Source organism: Gasterosteus aculeatus, chromosome 21 (genome assembly GCF_964276395.1).
Source record: "Gasterosteus aculeatus chromosome 21, fGasAcu3.hap1.1, whole genome shotgun sequence".
Classification (NCBI taxonomy): Eukaryota; Metazoa; Chordata; class Actinopteri; order Perciformes; family Gasterosteidae; genus Gasterosteus; species Gasterosteus aculeatus.
In genome coordinates, this window is record NC_135708.1 from 1,805,585 (window position 1) to 1,824,101 (window position 18,517).

The 18,517-nt window shown below is 47.9% G+C and overlaps 2 protein-coding genes across 3 annotated transcripts in view; both read left to right on the plus strand.

Moving 5' to 3' along the window:
• The window catches only part of LOC144390308 (NLR family CARD domain-containing protein 3-like), a 242,478-nt gene that overhangs the window by 67,525 nt on the left and 156,436 nt on the right, over window positions 1-18,517 (plus strand). The gene's annotated exons all lie outside the window — the stretch shown is intronic.
• LOC144390277 (protein NLRC3-like) overlaps window positions 15,717-18,517 on the plus strand; it is a 118,571-nt gene continuing 115,770 nt past the window's right edge. Inside the window, exons 1-2 of one of the 2 annotated variants that reach the window (XM_078096757.1) lie at window positions 18,020-18,131; window positions 18,282-18,492. In XM_078096757.1, the coding sequence (XP_077952883.1) occupies window positions 18,039-18,131; window positions 18,282-18,492 (304 nt within the window). In that variant the 5' untranslated portion in view covers window positions 18,020-18,038. Of the gene's footprint in view, window positions 15,942-18,019; window positions 18,132-18,281; window positions 18,493-18,517 lie in introns of those variants that run through there. The other variant, XM_078096758.1, reaches the window with a different exon arrangement.

The following is an 18,517-nucleotide window of genomic DNA, read 5'->3' on the forward strand; positions in this document are numbered from 1 at the left end:
CCGTGAGGACAGCGTTCGGGGATCCCGGGGTGCTCCCTACCAGCCGGATCCAGCAGAGAGGTGAAAGCAGATGAGCTGCCGGGGGAGCGCGCCGGTCGGGCACTCTGGAAAGGCACAGTCACAAATACGCGGACGGTGAAGGTGCAGGGCAAGACAGGACGAGACGAGTGCTGACGCGTGTGCCTACATTCATGGAATAATCCGACAACAAGACAAGGCTAGAGGGAGGGAATAAGAAGCAGGCAAAATCAGGTGGAAGAGGTTTCAGGTGAGACAATGATGAGGACGAGGGGAATCAGCTGTGAGGGATAATGAGGGGAGAGAGAGAGCAAGGGCAGGGGGTGTTTGCCTGAGAGTACCACAAGAGGGAGACAGGGGACAAGGAGGGAAGAGGAAGCCAGGGTCATGACAGTACCCCCCCTCTCAATGAGCGCCCCCAGGCGCTCCCTGGGATAGTCGGCGGGTCCGGCGGAAGTCATCGATCAGTGCGGGATGGATGTCCCGGGAGGGGGTCCAACTTCTCTCCTCTGGACCGTACCCCTCCCAGTCGATGAGATATTGATGACCGCGACCCCGGCGGCGCACATCGAGAATACGGCGAACCCTGTAGGCAGGAGCGTCTTCGACAAGACTAGGCGATCGAACAGGACGAGGGGGGGGGCGAATGGCGGGTTTGATACAGGAGACATGAAACACAGGGTGGACACGGCGAAACTTAGGCGGGAGACGGAGCTTCACTGCGACTGGGTTAATGATCTTAGTGATACGGAAAGGTCCTATGAAACGGTTCGATAATTTCCGTGACTCTGACCGGAGAGGTAAGTTAGAGGTGGATAACCAAACCCTCTGACCACAAGTGTAACGCGGACTCTTGATTCTGCGTCTGTTGGCCGCGACTGACATGCGTCTACCTGCTCGACAAAGGGCCGATCGCACTCTCCTCCAGGTGCGTTTGCAACGGCTGATAAAGGACTGTGCGGACGGGACGTTGGAATCCGAGTCTTGGGACGTAAACAGCGGAGGTTGGTAGCCAAAACAGCAGTGGAAGGGCGAGAGACCGGTACTCGCGGTGGGAAGGGAATTGTGGGCGTATTCGGCCCAGGATAGTTGTTGCGACCATGACGAGGGGTTCTGATGGGTGAGGCTGCGAAGGATGCGGGCGACGATCTGATTGGTTCGCTCAGCCTGGCCGTTAGTCTGGGGGTGGAACCCGGACGACAGACTAGCGGATGCCCCAATAAGGCGGCAGAACTCCTTCCAGAATTGGGAAGAGAACTGGGGGCCCCTATCCGAAACGATATCCGTCGGCAGACCGTGTAACCTAAAAACATTATCAACCATGATCTGGGCGGTCTCCTTGGCGGAGGGGAGTTTAGCGAGCGGAACGAAATGGGCTGACTTAGAGAAGCGATCGACCACAGTTAGAATTACGGTGTAGCCCGCCGAGGGTGGAAGCCCGGTGATGAAGTCGAGAGCTAAATGTGACCAAGGGCGGGTGGGGATGGGTAACGGACGGAGCAGGCCGGCTGGGGGGGAATTGCCGGCCTTGGTCTGCGCGCACGTGACACAGGAGGTAATAAACCGACGTGTGTCTTGTTCCACGGAGGGCCACCAGAAGCGCTGACGAATTACCGCGAGGGTGCCCCGAACGCCGGGGTGGGCAGCAAATTTAGAGGAGTGTCCCCACAGTAGGACCGCCCGGCGCGTTGACGCGGGGACAAACAGGAGTCCCTTAGGGCAGTTCCGAGGGGTTACGGCTCGCGCAAGAGAACGCTTAACCAGCTTCTCAATCCCCCAGACGACCATGCCGACCACACGACCCGGGGGAACAATCTCCTCCGGGGTATTCGGGGGAGAGGAGTCAAAGAGACGGGATAGCGCGTCCGGCTTGATGTTCTTAGACCCCGGGCGGTACGAGATGGTGAAGTTAAAACGAGTGAAGAATAGAGCCCAGCGGGCTTGGCGAGCGTTGAGTCTCTTGGCCTCCCGGATGTACTCCAAGTTTCGGTGGTCCGTCCATACAATAAACGGTACGTGGGCTCCCTCCAGCCATTGTCGCCATTCGCCTAAAGCCAGGCGAATGGCTAGTAGTTCGCGGTTTCCGACATCGTAATTGCGCTCAGCGGGGGATAGGCGGTGGGAAAAAAACGCGCAGGGGTGTATCTGACCATCAGTAACGGAGCGCTGGGAGAGTATAGCCCCGACACCAACCTCGGATGCGTCGACCTCAACTATAAATTGTTTAGTGCAGTCAGGAGTGAGGAGGATGGGCGCGGTAGTAAAGAGGCCCCTAAGGACATCAAACGCCCTCTGCGCGGACTCTGACCACCTGAAACGGGACTTGACTGAGGTTAGCGCGGTAAGGGGGGCGGCGACTTGGCTGAAACCTCTTATAAAGCGACGGTAAAAGTTCGCAAACCCGAGAAAACGTTGTAGCGCGACACGGGAGTCTGGTACGGGCCAGTCAGTGACCGCCTGAACCTTGGCCGGGTCCATACTAATCCCCTCGGCAGAGATGACAGAACCCAGAAATGTGACGGAGGAGGCGTGGAAAGAACATTTCTCGGCTTTAACATAGAGTTTGTTCTCTAGAAGGCGCTGGAGGACACGACGAACCTGTTGGACGTGCACCTGGAGCGATGGTGAAAAGATCAAAATATCGTCGAGGTAGACGAAGACGAAGATGTTAAGCATATCCCGTAGGACGTCATTGATTAAGGCTTGAAAAACCGCGGGAGCGTTTACTAAGCCGAACGGGAGAACCCGGTATTCGAAATGTCCGAGGGGAGTGTTAAACGCAGTCTTCCACTCGTCCCCCTCCCTTATACGCACAAGGTGGTAGGCGTTGCGTAAATCAAGCTTGGTGAAAAATCTAGCTCCCTGCAACACCTCGAAAGCTGATGACATCAGTGGTAGGGGGTAACGGTTCTTGACCGTGATGTCATTTAAGCCCCGATAGTCTATGCAAGGACGCAACGAACCGTCTTTCTTCCTAACGAAGAAGAAACCGGCCCCTGCGGGGGACGCGGAGGGAGCGATGGTGCCGGCGTTGAGTGAGTCGGACAGGTACCTCTCGAGCGCCTCGCGTTCGGGAGCGGATAAGGAGTATAGTCTACCCCGCGGGGGCGTTGTGCCCGGGAGAAGGTCTATACTGCAGTCATACCGGCGGTGAGGGGGGAGAGAAGTGGCCCGGGAACGACTGAACACCTCCCGCAAATCATGATACTCCTCCGGTACTCCTGACAAATCACCTGGCTCCTCCTGAAAAACAGCAGCAGAAGAGACAGGGGGCACGGCAGAGGACAGACAATCAACATGACACGACAGTTTCCACGAGATTACAGAGCCGTTAGCCCAGTTAATCTGGGGGTTATGAAGGACTAGCCATGGGTGGCCTAATACCACCGGAGTATAGGGGGAACGGAAAATCAGGAAGTCTATAGTCTCTCTATGATTTCCTGAAACAGTGAGAGTGAGTGGTAGGGTCTTTCTCTGCACCATGGGAAGGGAGCTACCATCAAGAGCGAACAGGGGGGTGGGGTCATGCAGGTCTGCGAGGGGAATACCCTGTTCTAGAGCCCAAGTCTCGTCAATGAAGTTCCCCTCTGCTCCTGAGTCAACCAATGCGGCGCAGGAGGCAGATGATCCCAGCCACTGGAGATGTACTGGAAGAGAGGTGCAGGACTTAGAAGGAGAGGACCCGAATGAAGCGCTCGTCAGCAACCCTCCGCCTACTGACGAGCGGTGGCTTTTACTGGGCACTTTGAGGCAAAATGGCCAGCCGCAGCACAGTACATGCACAGGCGGTTCATAATCCTGCGCTGTCGTTCTTGTGGAGATATACGGAGCCCCCCCAGCTGCATTGGCTCAGGATCAGCAGGAGATGGTTGCGGAGGGGGTGCTGCTGCAGAGGCCGGAAATGGCGGAAGGTCCATCCTGCGGGTCCTCCGTCGTGTCTCGAAACGCCTCTCTATGCGGAGAGCCAAATCGACGAGGGCATCGAGGGCATCGGGAACCTCACGGGCAAGGATCTCATCCTTGAGCTCAGGGTTAAGGCCCTCGAGGAAACGGGCGACGAGGGCCGTCTCGTTCCAACCACTAGTGGTGGCCAGGGTGCGGAATTCAATAGAGAAGTCCGTAACAGATCTTCCTCCTTGGCGCAGCGTCGATAGGAGGCGGGATGCTTCATCTCCGTGTGCAGACCGGTCGAAAACTCTGATCATCTCTCCCTTGAAGAGGGAAAACTCAGACATGCAGTCTGCCTCTACCTCCCAGTTGGCCACCGCCCACTCTCTTGCGCGCCCGTCGAGAAGGGAAATAACGTAGGCCACTCTGGACCTCTCCCTGGCATAAGTGGACGGCTGGAGAGAAAAAACAACCTCGCATTGGGTGAGGAAAGCTCGACACTGTTTTGGCTCACCCGAGTAGCAAGGCGGGTTGTTAATTCGCGGCTCAGATGAGGTGCGCGCCCCGGTCGACCCAGTAGCCTCGAGGCGATGGAGGTGGAACTGCTGGGTGAGGTCCAAGATCTGGGCGGTCAGGGAGTCAATGGTCCGTCTTGCGGAAGATAGGTCCTCTTCGTGTTTGCCCAAGAGGGCTCCCTGAAGTTCGACGGCCTGGTGGAGATGATTGCCACTCGCCTGGTCCATCTTCGGGTCGGATTATTCTGTTACGATGGAATGATGGGAAACCAGGAGCGAGATGCGGTAAAGAGTCTTTTAATGGTCAAAAGGAAAAACAGTCCCCAATAATGAATAAACTCAAAGTCCTCTGGCGTTGACCGGAAACATAACAAAAGCAGACAGGGGAAATCAGGAACTTAGGGGCATAAGGATTACTCCCGTGAGGACAGCGTTCGGGGATCCCGGGGTGCTCCCTACCAGCCGGATCCAGCAGAGAGGTGAAAGCAGATGAGCTGCCGGGGGAGCGCGCCGGTCGGGCACTCTGGAAAGGCACAGTCACAAATACGCGGACGGTGAAGGTGCAGGGCAAGACAGGACGAGACGAGTGCTGACGCGTGTGCCTACATTCATGGAATAATCCGACAACAAGACAAGGCTAGAGGGAGGGAATAAGAAGCAGGCAAAATCAGGTGGAAGAGGTTTCAGGTGAGACAATGATGAGGACGAGGGGAATCAGCTGTGAGGGATAATGAGGGGAGAGAGAGAGCAAGGGCAGGGGGTGTTTGCCTGAGAGTACCACAAGAGGGAGACAGGGGACAAGGAGGGAAGAGGAAGCCAGGGTCATGACAGAAACATTGATTTACTAATAGAGGGAAACTGTCAGTAACAATGACACACGGTTGTGAAAGATTTAAATGAGGAATGAAGGTGATGAGAATTGTTGTACATAGTGTCAGTTTTTTGTATTAATGTTTGTAGTTTTTTAGTCTCCTCCTAAACTCAGAGATGGGCTGTAAATTGTTGAGTGCTGCTATTGAGTGTAAAGTGCACGATACACTTGATACAGTATCTGGATGATGGAAGCAAACGTCTGATCAAAGGAACATTGATAGCAGCAGTACATGAAACAGGGAAACTTGTTAGACGGTCATCCTGTAATGGTACAACAAGTAGTACACACTGGAAGCGAATGGCGTAAACAAACAGATGGTCGTCCTTGTTTCAGCCCACTCAGCTCTCTTTCCCTTTCTCACTCCGTTGAGACTTGGTCGAAAGTCTTTCGGAGACCCTTTTTAAAATCCTGGATGGAATTTGTTCCGAGCAGTAAGAGTTTTTACACACACATGTGAAGGCCATCCTCAGTGGCAGGTGCAATTTATAATTAATAGACCAAAAAGAAACGCGGATATGAATACCAAACAAGATGTGAACCGTCTATGAGATCGAGTCGACCGCCCTCCCTTCTCAGGACACAGCTAGTGGTGTGAATCTTGTGGTCTGAAAGCATTGTTGTGTGCTCACAAACCATGCGATCGTAGGCCGGCTCTTGATCTTGTAACCGGCGGCACATATTGCCTCAGTGTCAATGAAGGCATGCAGCTCGCTCACTGGCCTTTTCAGGTAGTGCACTTCATTGGGGGCACGAGAAAGTGCCATATTCACGTTGTATCCTGTCGGAGGAGTCCAGAGCAGTGAAGCGCCAGCTCCGGGTCTCCGGTTGTTTCCGTGGTACATGGTGAATATCAATAAAAAGACTTGTGGAAAGCCTGTAAAAAGGCGTTTGATAGACGGTAAACGACTCAGTGTAGTCTTTAAAAAGACCGGTGGAAAGCCTGTAAAAAGGTTTTTGTTTTGATGGTAAATGACTGACTGAATGTGGTCTGTGAAAAAGGGTGTTGAATCTTTCAAAAGGCTACTTAACTCTGTAACGGACAGATGTCGCTGATAAATTCTCTGGAGAAAATATCTGAACTGCTCCCTCTGAACTCAGTAAGACAATGAACAGAAACATCTGATTCCGTTTGCAAATATTCTGATTCCGTATGCAAATGAATGTTGGAATAATACACACTCATGTGGGGCGAGCATTCCGTCACCATGGAGACGGGGTACAAACACGGCGCACAGTAAAATATGTATATACACACATCTCATAAGCAGCACGTTCAACAACGTCTCTAAACTTTCAGCCATTAACAAAGACTTTAATACAAGACATTGAATGACATTGTTCTGTATCACTATTGGTCAGAAAGTAACCTGTATTTAATTTGCCTACCTGAAACCCTTTGATGCTCACCTCAGAGTTCAGGGCCACCGTGATAGAGAGGGGGAGCTGCTGCTGTTCGGCTGTGCAGGAACCACTTCCTGTTGACCTGCAGACCACCGAGCCGCCACGCTGGAACACAGAAACCTGAGAGGAAAACACACGTTTCATATAGAATATGACATAGGAAGTAACCCTCGCTGTGTGAATTGAGACTTTAACACTAACTGTGTCCAGGGTGACGGGCAGACCCAGAGTCCGGCCTCCTTTATGCGCCTTTGCAGTGAGGACGTCGTACCAAACCTAAAACACAAACAGCCCTTCATGTAACAGGCGCCATGAGGTGACTTGTGAGTCACTAGAAGACGTTTGTTACCTGCTGCTTGATTTACCTCACCAGATCCAGGAAGAAGGACTCGCACAGCTTGAACACGCGGCTTGGTTACAGGACTGGCCAGCAGTGCTCCACCTACATACAATCAAAGACAGTTAAGATCATAAAAGTGAGAACTTCACCCAGTAAAAAAAGGTATTTATCACCAATCATATACTGGTGGTCCACAGCGAAGGTGCTCTGTTCTCCTGGGAACTCCACCCAGAGAGGTCTGTGCGCGTTTGAATAAAACAAGCATTTCCATAAGCTCTTCTTAAAAAGTGGATCTACTGATGTTTTAATGACCAACTTAAAACCTGACAAACATGGACCTCTAGTGTCAGAGAGCAGAAGGTAAAGTGGACAAACAGCCTGCAGTACTTCCACTGGGCAGCAGAGGGAGGCAGACGGAGGTGTGAGCCAGGTGGAACAGAGTAAACCAGTAAGGCAGCAAACAGGACCTGAGGGCACAAGAGGCAACACTCGGATCATTACACACTGAACAAAGAGGACTGTGCACGTCGACGCTGATATTTAACAAGGCCACCTCCTCTTTGTCCACTAAGACACATTTTGACGATTCGTCATGTTTATTGTTTTTTCACGCTAATTGAAAAAAGACCTAGGAGATGATATTCATTAAGGGAAAGCAGTCGTTCCTGGTGGATCCAAATGGCTGTGACTCATTTGACTGAAACAGTCAGAGAAGCTCTGTTGGATCGCAGTGCGGATGGCGGCGGTGACTTTCTCCCCAAACAGCTTCGTCCCCTTTGCAGAGTGACCTCTGAAGAACGGCTGCAGGGCGGCCGCCTGCTTCCAGCGCGGCAGCATCTCCGGCTCCGGGTCACGTTGCACGCCAGGTGAGGCATCGGCCCAAGACCAGCGCCCCCCTCAGGCCGCAAAGAGAGAGCGCTTTGCTGTGTTACCTCGACAATATCGCATGTAGAATCGTCAGGGTTTATTGTATATTCTTTCCTGCCTGATTAGGCTCTCGCCTCACAAGAAGAGAATGTATTTACTTGTTTATATCCTCTTTGTTGATCTGTCCTCATCGGTCTCCGGCTTAGATGAATGAACCTGTGTTTAATGTCACTTTGCTGCAGTTCCCTGAGACCACGTCTGCAGAAATGCAGATGTCACGGTGTATGTTCTTTGGGGTTCAGGCAGGACACAGCAGGTTTGGTAGACAATCCTTTTATTTCGTTGCTTCAGTTGTCAACGCAGCGAGAGCTCCCGGCGTCTCGCTCGCTCTGCGGCTCTCTCCTCCTGATCGCCCTTACTGCATTTTAAAACCAGACCAACGCCATCAAAACACATTCAGCTCAGCTGAGGCCGATTGCCTCCACCTGCCACGTTCCCTGAGCCCCTCCCCCTCTCTCTCCCCCCTCTGCAGACGAGCAAAAACCACGGCCACCACCACAGCAGAGTTCTGGAACGTTTTTATAAAGGGCCTAAAATGTCTGCAAGAGAGAGGCCTCAACCACTCAACAGTTTGACACCGGGACAGAACATTCCAGTTCAATGTCACAGCACCAAAGTCCCTCATTGGTAGCAACTCTACTTCCATTTGACCATTTTAGACATAAACTCTATTCAGTCAGAGAAACATTACCAGGCCAACGAGACCCCTCATAGATCTGCCCGTCTCTGTTCTTGATGAAGTGCCCCCCATCTCTGGCCTCATTAGACAAACACCAACCGGGGTCGATCTTGATGTGAGGATCGGTTATCACGACCAGCTGACAGAGAAGTAAAAAATGCACCATAATGATTCGTGACACCCAAAAACAAACAAGGCCGACAATGTACGCTAGAAACTCACCTTCCTCTTCCTCTCCTCCAGGTGGCGCTGCAGGTTGGCCGGTTGGGGGGAAAAGCGCGGCGTCCCAGGTGAAGTAACGCTTCCCCTCCGCGTGCTCGATATCCATCCAGATAACGTCGCACGGGATGTCGTGGCGGTCGAATCCAGCGTCCACAGCCTTCACGTCAGCCTCTTCGTCGTAGATCCAGCGGCTCTGGTGGTACCCGAGAGGAAACAAAGGGGGCGGGGCTTGATATCCTGAGAGAGGGAGGAGAGACGAGTAGCCGTGACTTATGGATCATGTGAATATTGTCAACATGTGCAGAAACAAACTAAGAGGGGAAGTGATACAGAAAGCATCGTGTTCCTTCTCATTAATGTGTGTAATTTGCAACATACAAGACACAATAAACAGTAAACAACCTGATATCTGACGCTGCATCCTTATCATCCTTATCTAATCCTGTTGTGGGGGGTTTCTTTCCACATGCAAATAGTCCAATATATTGTGTGCTGCACACTGGTACTGGGTGAACAGCTGCTGTGGACCGGGCCCGAGCAGAACCACGCTGTCCATCACACCTCTTTCTGTCAGTCTGTGGCTCCATGCGCCTCGTCTTCAGTGGGGGAGTTTGGCCGTGCTTAGAGAGGGAGGGGTTTGTAAAGTGGTTAAATGTGCATTTCTATATGTTTTCCAACATAAATGTAGTAATAAACGGGTTTATTGGCTGTTTGCCAGCAGGAGGACAAAAAGCAGCAGCAAAGTCTGCAGGACGGATCAATCGTTCCCAGTCACACAAACGGGATGAACTACGCAGCTGAAAGAAGAAGCTCTCTGACCGAGGACCAGATACTGTATGAGAAGCACACAGGAACAATACTCGCCCGAGGAGCCGACACGCTGTGACCCACGTTAACAAGCGTCTCAGGCGTTCAGCCAGAACACCCAAAGTCCGGTCTGGTTTGTGGGCCACTAACAGCGGAACAGAGGCGTACGGGCCGAGGCGGCTGTACAAGTCGTACGCAAAGACATCCGGCTCATACAGCCGGTGAGGGTCCCCGTCACTGCCACGGCACATGAACTAAAGATCATCAAGGGATTGTGAAAATGAAACATGGATGTTGCTGCTTGTGTCGTCTGCTTGTAGTTCATGTGTGTACCTGGTGTCTCTGGGCTGAAGGCCGTCGGCGTGCTCTGGTACACGAGGCTGAACCCGTGGAGACAGAAGTCGGACCCGATGCTGCTGGGACCTGGAGACGGACAACACGTTCATTTATACTTTAACTAAATATAGAAGGTATTTTAGCGAAAATCATGCTGGTGTTCCTCTCCGGTCCGATGCATCAGACGAGTGAAGATCTGTGGGAACTAAACTGTAAATATCTACAAGGCACAAGAGGAGTTTCAGTATCCGCCTCCATCAGAGAGCAGTGCAGCGCTACTCACATGAAAGGAGGAACAACTTCTTTGCAGCTACAGAGACTTTAAGACATTTTGTCTCTCAGGTTTCATGTATTTTATTTCTTGTTTAGAGCGATAAACGGTTACGTTCATGCATTGTATCATTTTCCTATGATTCAGGGACACTGGAGTAAGATGGACTGTTGCACATATGTTGCTTATTACTTTGAGCTGGTGTGATTGTGTCATATTTTCTGATCATGTCATTGTGAGGAGTTGTGTGTTGTGAGTCTTGCCGTGTTCGTCCTGTGATGTTGTATGTGGGATGAATGCAGCGTCACTTCTTCTTCTTCTTATTCTTATTATTACTTTGGCCACAACACAAATGTAGGATGGAGAAAAGTGCATCACTGGGTTTTTGGGCCACAGTGTGACGAGCTGTAAAGAAAACATTGATAGGTATGAAAGCCAAACGGTTGCCAGTCAGTACACACCTGAGCCAAAGAGCAACACCAACACTAAGTGTCCACTAGTGTCCTGTTCCAGTCAACCGGATGCTTTGTCCAATATTCACTCTGCTTTTTGTTCTGTCTCTCTAGCTGCTAAATGCTCCACTTTGGTCCCCACGCAGTAATAAACGTTGTCTCTGGTGTGGGAACTTCTCAACTCTAAGATGCAAAAACCTGCTGCATTGATTCAGTGACATCACCTCATCTGGACGTCAGTTTCAGCTCGCTGTGTCTTTACTGTAGTTTCCTGTCACGCTTCCTCCTCTCCTCTTCCTCCCCCCTTGATCCCTCTGTCTTTGAGCTGATGTGTGAAAACCCTATTTGTTGATCACGGCACGTATGTGATGCTCCACAGAAGGAAAGCACCAAGTATGTGCTACATTTCAACACCTCAGTTATGAGTTACACACAAATGATGCATTTTTCTATTTTGTTTATAAATGTCTTAATTTCTACATTTTAATATCTTGGCTTTTTGTGAGATGTTTGCAATATGTATAATAACACGTTTTTAGTTAACATAATTCAAAGGTAACCAAAGACATGGTATTATTTATTTGCAGCTTGACTGTGGCTATTTTCATCAATAACTTGTGCATTATTCTGCCAGCAGATCAAATTTAGCATCTCCTGAAAATGAGAATGCAAAGGAAGTTGTAGCGTGTGTATAAAGGCTCAGTGTTCAATGTGGGGGTTCAGGGTCCCTGCAGAGTCAGAATACAGCAGATGGACTCTACTACCCTTTCCACCACAGAGGGATGCTGCTGAGCCTTTGTTGGGCTGTGCACTCGTGTCTTTCATCAGGACCTGACATTTCATCATTTCATCATTTTACCATAACATTTGTTGTCTTGGCCAAAGTCCGACAGTCTTGTACATCATGATGTTCAGGGCAATGGGTCGACCACAGCAGGCAGTTGGATTTGAATCTTCTCGTCTGCTGATGCAAAGATACTTAGAACATAAACGCTGACAAAGGAACTAGACAGTGTTGTAGACGTTTTTCACTTTTTCACACGAGCTGGGAACCTTCAGGAGCCCCCAGTGACCCCCAGTGACTCCCAGTGACCCCCAGTGACTCCCAGTGACTCCCAGTGACCCCCAGTGACCCCCAGTGACCCCCAGTGACTCCCAGTGACGCACCGCACTCACTTGTGTTTAAAAAAGGAAGAAACTCCGGACAGACAGAAGACATGTTGGACTGAAAAGTTCAAATGAAAAGCCTTTAATAAAAGAAAAGGTGTTGTGCTAAAAAGAAGATCTCAGCTGAGGATCCGCTGGTTTGTGCATCAACAGGCCACAGAGGAGCTCATTGACTATCACATAGTGACCGTCTCTTGCTTCCACCAACCAATCAAGAACAATGGGTGCTTACAGATATTTATAGAGTTCAGTAAAGGTGTGAGAAGCAGTGTCCACACCCCTGGACACGTGACGCCTCCTGGTGCGTTCATGTTGAGTAGTTATTTACAGAATATAGTGGTGCAATGAGGTATTACATTGGATGGCGCGTTCACTGTAACTCTCTGGGTCAATATAAGTGGTGCAAAGTATTACATGAATGCATTTTGATTGGTTACATTACATTGAACACAATAATAGCTGTGCATTGGTGTTATTCTATTGATTAGAGTCAACATGACAGCGGTGTCACACTATTCTCATGTCTTTATTGATCACATAGTGTCAGAATCAGGGCTGTATCCTGGTGTACACTAAATGCATTTTATTCATTGGTCCACACCACAAGAGGGTTAGTTGACCTTCACGGTCATTAGGCACGTTAGTTGTTAGATACTGTTCAGAAGAAGAATAACCCGCTGTGAAGATACCCTGTCACGTTGCACTAAATAAATACTAACTATGATTATCAAGAGTGGTTTAGTCTTTTAAATACTGAAGTTACCACAGGTTCAATGAAGAGAGACTTTGCAATCGTTACTGATTATGATAACTATGTAATAATAATAATACCACCCGGAACGTATTTTATCTCCCTAGAAGTTTGATTTATTTCGGACTCTGAAATACGGAAGATAATTTAGACTCCGCTAAAAGTCGGACGTCCCTGTTTGTTATGAGAGAGGAGTGAGCGGGTATCGAACGTACGACGTTTACACTTCGCTAAAGTTGGAAATATATTCACACATTCACACTTCCTGGTTTAATAGCTGCTCAGTGAGACGTTGTTCAACTCTGTGTGACCGTAGTCACCAACCAGGTCATCATTTTTTATCACTTTTTATCTCATAATTTCCACTTTATTAAGTCACCATTTCACCTATTTTCATTATTCATGCGTTCAGGCATGAAAAAATGAAAATCATTAATGCGACGTTGGCCAGCTAGCTAAAGCTCCGGTAGCTAACGGTAGCGTTTTTGAGGAGGTAGATGTTGAGGTGAGGGGACTGACGAGGCAGAAGGTAAAGTGCTCCACCGTTCTATCAAAAAGCAGACCTGCCAACCTGTTCAAAGTACGCTGGTACGATTTGTCTCTAAACTACGCAAACATTTGTCTAAAGTTAATTAGACTAGTTGACCAGCACACACGATATGCAATGCAATATATTGCATGACGAGTATTTAATGACTTGTCCCCTATTAGTTGTTGTCAATTCCCTATATATATATATATATATATATATATATATATATATATATATATATATATATATATATATATATATATATATATATATATATATATATACATGGTCTATAATATAAATATAATATATAATATAAATATAAATATAAATATAATATAAATCTATAATATAAATATTACTAATTTAAAATATGTTGTATGGTTTGAGTATAAACAACCTTTTGTTTGGTTTTACAGGACTGATCTTTGCACCACACTTTTGGTTCCCTTCCACCTATACTTACTTATAATATTGATGTTATAAAACTATACATATCTCGTGTTGTCATTCTGCATGCTGAGTTTTAGTAGCCTATATAGTGATTTAACATAAATAACGTCCTGATGGACCGCTGCCTCCTGCCAAAGGAAAGCGCTTAAAAGAAACACGACATTTATAGGATGAGAATTTAAAATGACGTCTCTTGACACGTTGTCTCAAGACAACAACACAAAGTGTCCCATGAGAGTTTTAGTGTTGAGGTGAATGAGCTCTGTGTGTTTGTCCTGATGAAGTTAATAATGTGTGAGCTCTCCCAGCAGGTTGGTGTGAAGGTGTGAAGGTGTGGACTCTGCTATGAATCAGGCTGAGGACCCAGAGGACGGAGTCCCTCCCTCTGAAGCCCCTCTGTGTGGGGAACATGACAGCCAGACCAAAGCTCAGAGGTGAGAGGACCATCTCCAACTGTCCCCCACTCGTCTCCATGTCCCAACGTCTCTGACTCACTGACTCTGCTTCTACATGTGTGACCAGGATCCATCAGAGACCAGGACCTGGACCTGGACCCAGCTGTGTGTCCATGAAGAGTAACCGGTCTATGGATTATCCTCTACTCTTCAAAGATGTTGGTCCCTCTGTTGATGCGAGGTGAGGGTCTTAGGCTGCTAATGAGGTGTTTCTACCAGACTCTCTGGTGGAGGTTCTGGGTTTCTTGCTCCAGGGCCCTTCAGCAGTGTCCAGTGAGGGAGGGAGAGCTCCATGGAGGACTTTGTGAGACCTGTTGGGACTAAACCAAACTGACTGGTGAAGAAAACAGTGAGCTGAAAGACTGAGCTTCTCAGTGGGACCAGCAGGACCAGTAGACCTAAACCACTATAGGGAGTCATGTGGTCCACATGACACAGGACACCATGTGAGCTGATGCTTCATGATTAGATGATGTGATGATGTAATCTCAGTGTTTCTTTCAGTTCACGTCAGCAGAGAGGAAAGTCTCGTGAACCAAGATGTTTGTCCATGAAGAGTGATCAGTCTATTGATCGATATATTGACTTCAAAGATGGACGCCATTCTTATGATGACACAGAGTAAGTAGGGCCCTATGAAATCTGTTTCATTTTTTCCCAAATTTCGGTTACATTTTTCCCACAATTTTTTTTTTTTTTAGTTTATGAAAATTTGGTTTTTAACGTTTTACGCAGAGACAGTGAATTAAGAACTGAAATGTAGACAATATATTGAGTTAAAACTGAAAACTTCCTTACATAGAACCTTATTTCAGGCAAAAAATATGCTGCATGATAAAAACATGGCAATATCTTTTCTTGTGTGTCCAAACAGAACAGTCATTCAAAAAAAAATCAGATTTGTTGGTTTAAATTAAACAAAATACATGAGTAAACAAAAAATGCCGTTAGTTCTTTGTAAGACCAAACTAAGTAGGAATAGTCCTGTCAATATCTACTAACAAAGGTGCATAACAATTGCAACAGCCCGTGCAGTAAACAATAAAACATTTTGGAAATTTAACTTAACTTTGGTGGAAATATCAAAAACATTGTAAACTTCAATTCCAAGTGCAACTCGGAGCCTTAGCTTGCACAAACGCCTTGCTGATGAGGAAGCGCACCCATCTTCTCTTTCTAGCAGGCAGATCTCATCCATGTCACAATGGAGAATGATTTGCAGAGCTGCCAGGTCTCACCCACCAGCGTGATGACATGGCAGAGGCAGGTTACATGTACGCTGTTGGGCAACACTCCTCTCAGAGCCTCCTGTATTCCTTCAGACAGTGAGCAGCATTATCAGTCACCTCGGCCAAGACATCATCACGCTCACATCGTTGTGATTGACAGAGAATAGAATGGGTTTGGAAGTATTCGCATCTGTCCATGAAGACAACATCAATCAGAAAGTACTGTTGTCCAACGCCTACGATGAAAGATAAAAAATAATAATAACCATGATTAGTATTGTGTCACAACAAAAGGTTGTGACACAACCTTTTTGGATAAAAGCGTCTGCTAAATGACCTGTAATGTAATGTAATGTAATGTTAAGATACAGCTAGACATAGAGAGACTCTTTATTTGCTTTAATTCTTAATTCCCGATGTGAGAGTAGCTTTAATGTTGTGATCAATACATTTAATACATACATGTGTAACCAGGATCCATCAGAGACCAGGACCTGGAGCTGGACCTGATCCTGAACCTGGTCTGCAATCTGGACCTGAACCCAGATGTGTGTCCATGAAGAGTAAACAGTCTATTGGTCGATGGATTACCTTCAAAGATGGACGCCGTTCTAATGACCCAGAGTAAGTTCTTAAACAGATGAAGAACTGTTCTGATCCTCAGTCATGAATTACATAAATGTTTGTTCATTGTTTAAAGTGTTGTTTCCATGACGATCCATCAGGACAGAACTCATTATCTTCATCTAACTCCAGGGTGTCAAACTCATCTTAGGTTTGGGTCAGATACTGTCCACTTTGATCTCAAGTGGGCCGGACCAGTAAAATCTTAGGCGATGGTCCGGTCGACGGGGGGCCGTCATTTCCAAGCGGGCGCTGCTGCCTGGAGGAACGCTGTGGTCTAAAAGGTCTAACACAAGGGAGCCCACACTTTATCAGCTCGCAAGCTACTTGTCATTCAACGTTTCAATCCAAGTCATGGCGATCGCCCGAATAAATACAAATACAAATTAACACATTTTCAAAAAGAAAAGTAAAAAATGTTCTGGAATAATATCGGCATGTTATTAAATTCATCCTCAAAACACAGCTGTTGCTTGTCTGATGCAATCAGATGGATGGTAATAAAACGCCACGATGCCGTCACAATGTATAATGACGCTGATGGCTGATCTTCGCTCTTAGAAGACGTGGCACATGGAAGGATTGGTGCTGTAGTGCAGCGCACCATCGGCCTGTTTAAGGGCAGATGGCGCTGCCTCGACTGCACTGGAGGGAGGATGTTGTTTACTCCTGAAAAGGTGTGAAACATATTGCTGCATGTGCTGTGCTACATGATGTGGCACAGCTTCCAAACGTGCCTCGACCCCCTGACGCCGATGTTGGCCCAGACCCTGTCCCCGATCCCCAATCACTGCCCCCAGTCTCTCATCAAGAGGGGACAGCTCCGGTGTCTATTTCCCACCCTTAGAGACACACCTTGGCGATGGCGCGCTAAACGCTTCTTTGCACCAACTTTGATGTCAGACCAGTTTTTCTTTATTTTGGTATGAGGTTGTGAGGCTGCAGCGTTGCTCTGCAACCTTTTGTCACTCAGGTGCCTTGTTGGCATTAGTGATGTCCACACTGCGTCCTCCAAAGAGCATCTTACTTCTCCTTTTCACCTCCCAATGATCATTTCCACTTCACACTGAGTGAATTTTCTTTGTTTTCCTCTCAGTGTTTGTCATGATTTCGCAATCGATGAATATTGATTTGTGGGCGTTCCACAGACTATGTATGGGCAACTATGGGCGTGACATAAAGCCGCAAAAGCTGCGCTGCATTTAGAAGTGATTGTGATATATTAAGGGAAAACTGCGTAGGACGTTTTATAAGTCTGAATATTTCTGTGCGTACGCACGTCCTACGTTTCATGCGTATGCCACTTTTGGAGCAAATCCTACGCAAGCTTTTATAAATGAGGCCCCTGGTCCCCCTGGTCTAACACATGCGCTCACTCACAGAGTGCGACCCCCAGTGGACTGATTAGGAATAGCAGCTACTTTTATAGAAAAGAAATTTCTGTCTTTTTGTAATTCTCACAATAGTAAAGTCATCCAGCGGGCTGCGCTCTGGTAGACCAGATTTGGGCCTTGAGTTAGACACCCATCATCTAACTGGTCTGTGTGAGTTTATGTGTGAATCATTGACTGTAAACATCCTCAGATGTAAACACAATGTGAGCTAGTTCCTCCACATCAGGATCAGCAGAGGTCACATCTGGAGACAGCTGCAGGTTTCTGGAGACAGATGACTGGAACTGAACTTGTGATTGGAATAAACTCAGTACTCTGTGGACCAGCCGACGTGGTCTCTGGACTCCTTGCAGAGGTTTGGACAAAATATAGTCAGTAGACTCTGTGAAAATGTCCAAAGACTAGTTGGAGAAGATCTAAGGAGACTTCTAGAGGACAGCGGACGGACTAAAGAGGTTTGGAGTAGTTCCATAGGACTTTGTACCAGATGCAGAGGTCTGCAGATGTTGTTTTTATGACCCACAGTAAGAACTAAAACCAGATGAAACTGATGACTAAATGTCACTCAACTAATAAACCGTCCGTTATCATCGACAGTCTTCAGCATCTGGTTTTCATCATGATCTATCATGACAGAAGCCAGTATCTTTAACTAATGTTGCAATGGTGTTGATGGTCCAAACACCATGTGAGCTGATGGTTCATGTTCCTCCACAGAGAGGACCAGGAGAGCTCAGAGGCTCCCACAGGTCCGTCTGCCCAGCAGCATCAAACACACCTGGACTCCATCTCCATGGTGTGTACATGTACAACTACTTTAAAATCTCTCAGTTCACCATCATCTCCATGCTGCACTTTGTAGACCAGTGGATTGTCCGTCTGTCCAACATGGACCTGATGGTGGCTTCCATGTTCTAGTTGTCATTCATAGAATGTTCTGTTCCAGCTGCTGGAGGAGAACATCCTCATTTTTGTGAAGAACGAGCTGAAGAAGATCCAGAAGGTTTTGAGTTCAGATTACCCAGAATGCTTAGAGATGGAGGATGAGGAGGTGCTGGATGAAGAGCAGAGGAGGAGCAGAGAGGCCTTTGTAAAGATCTCAGTGCACTTTCTGAGGAGAATGAAGCAGGAGGAGCTGGCTGAGCGTCTGCAGAGCAGTAAGAGGATTTCTCCACAGACTTA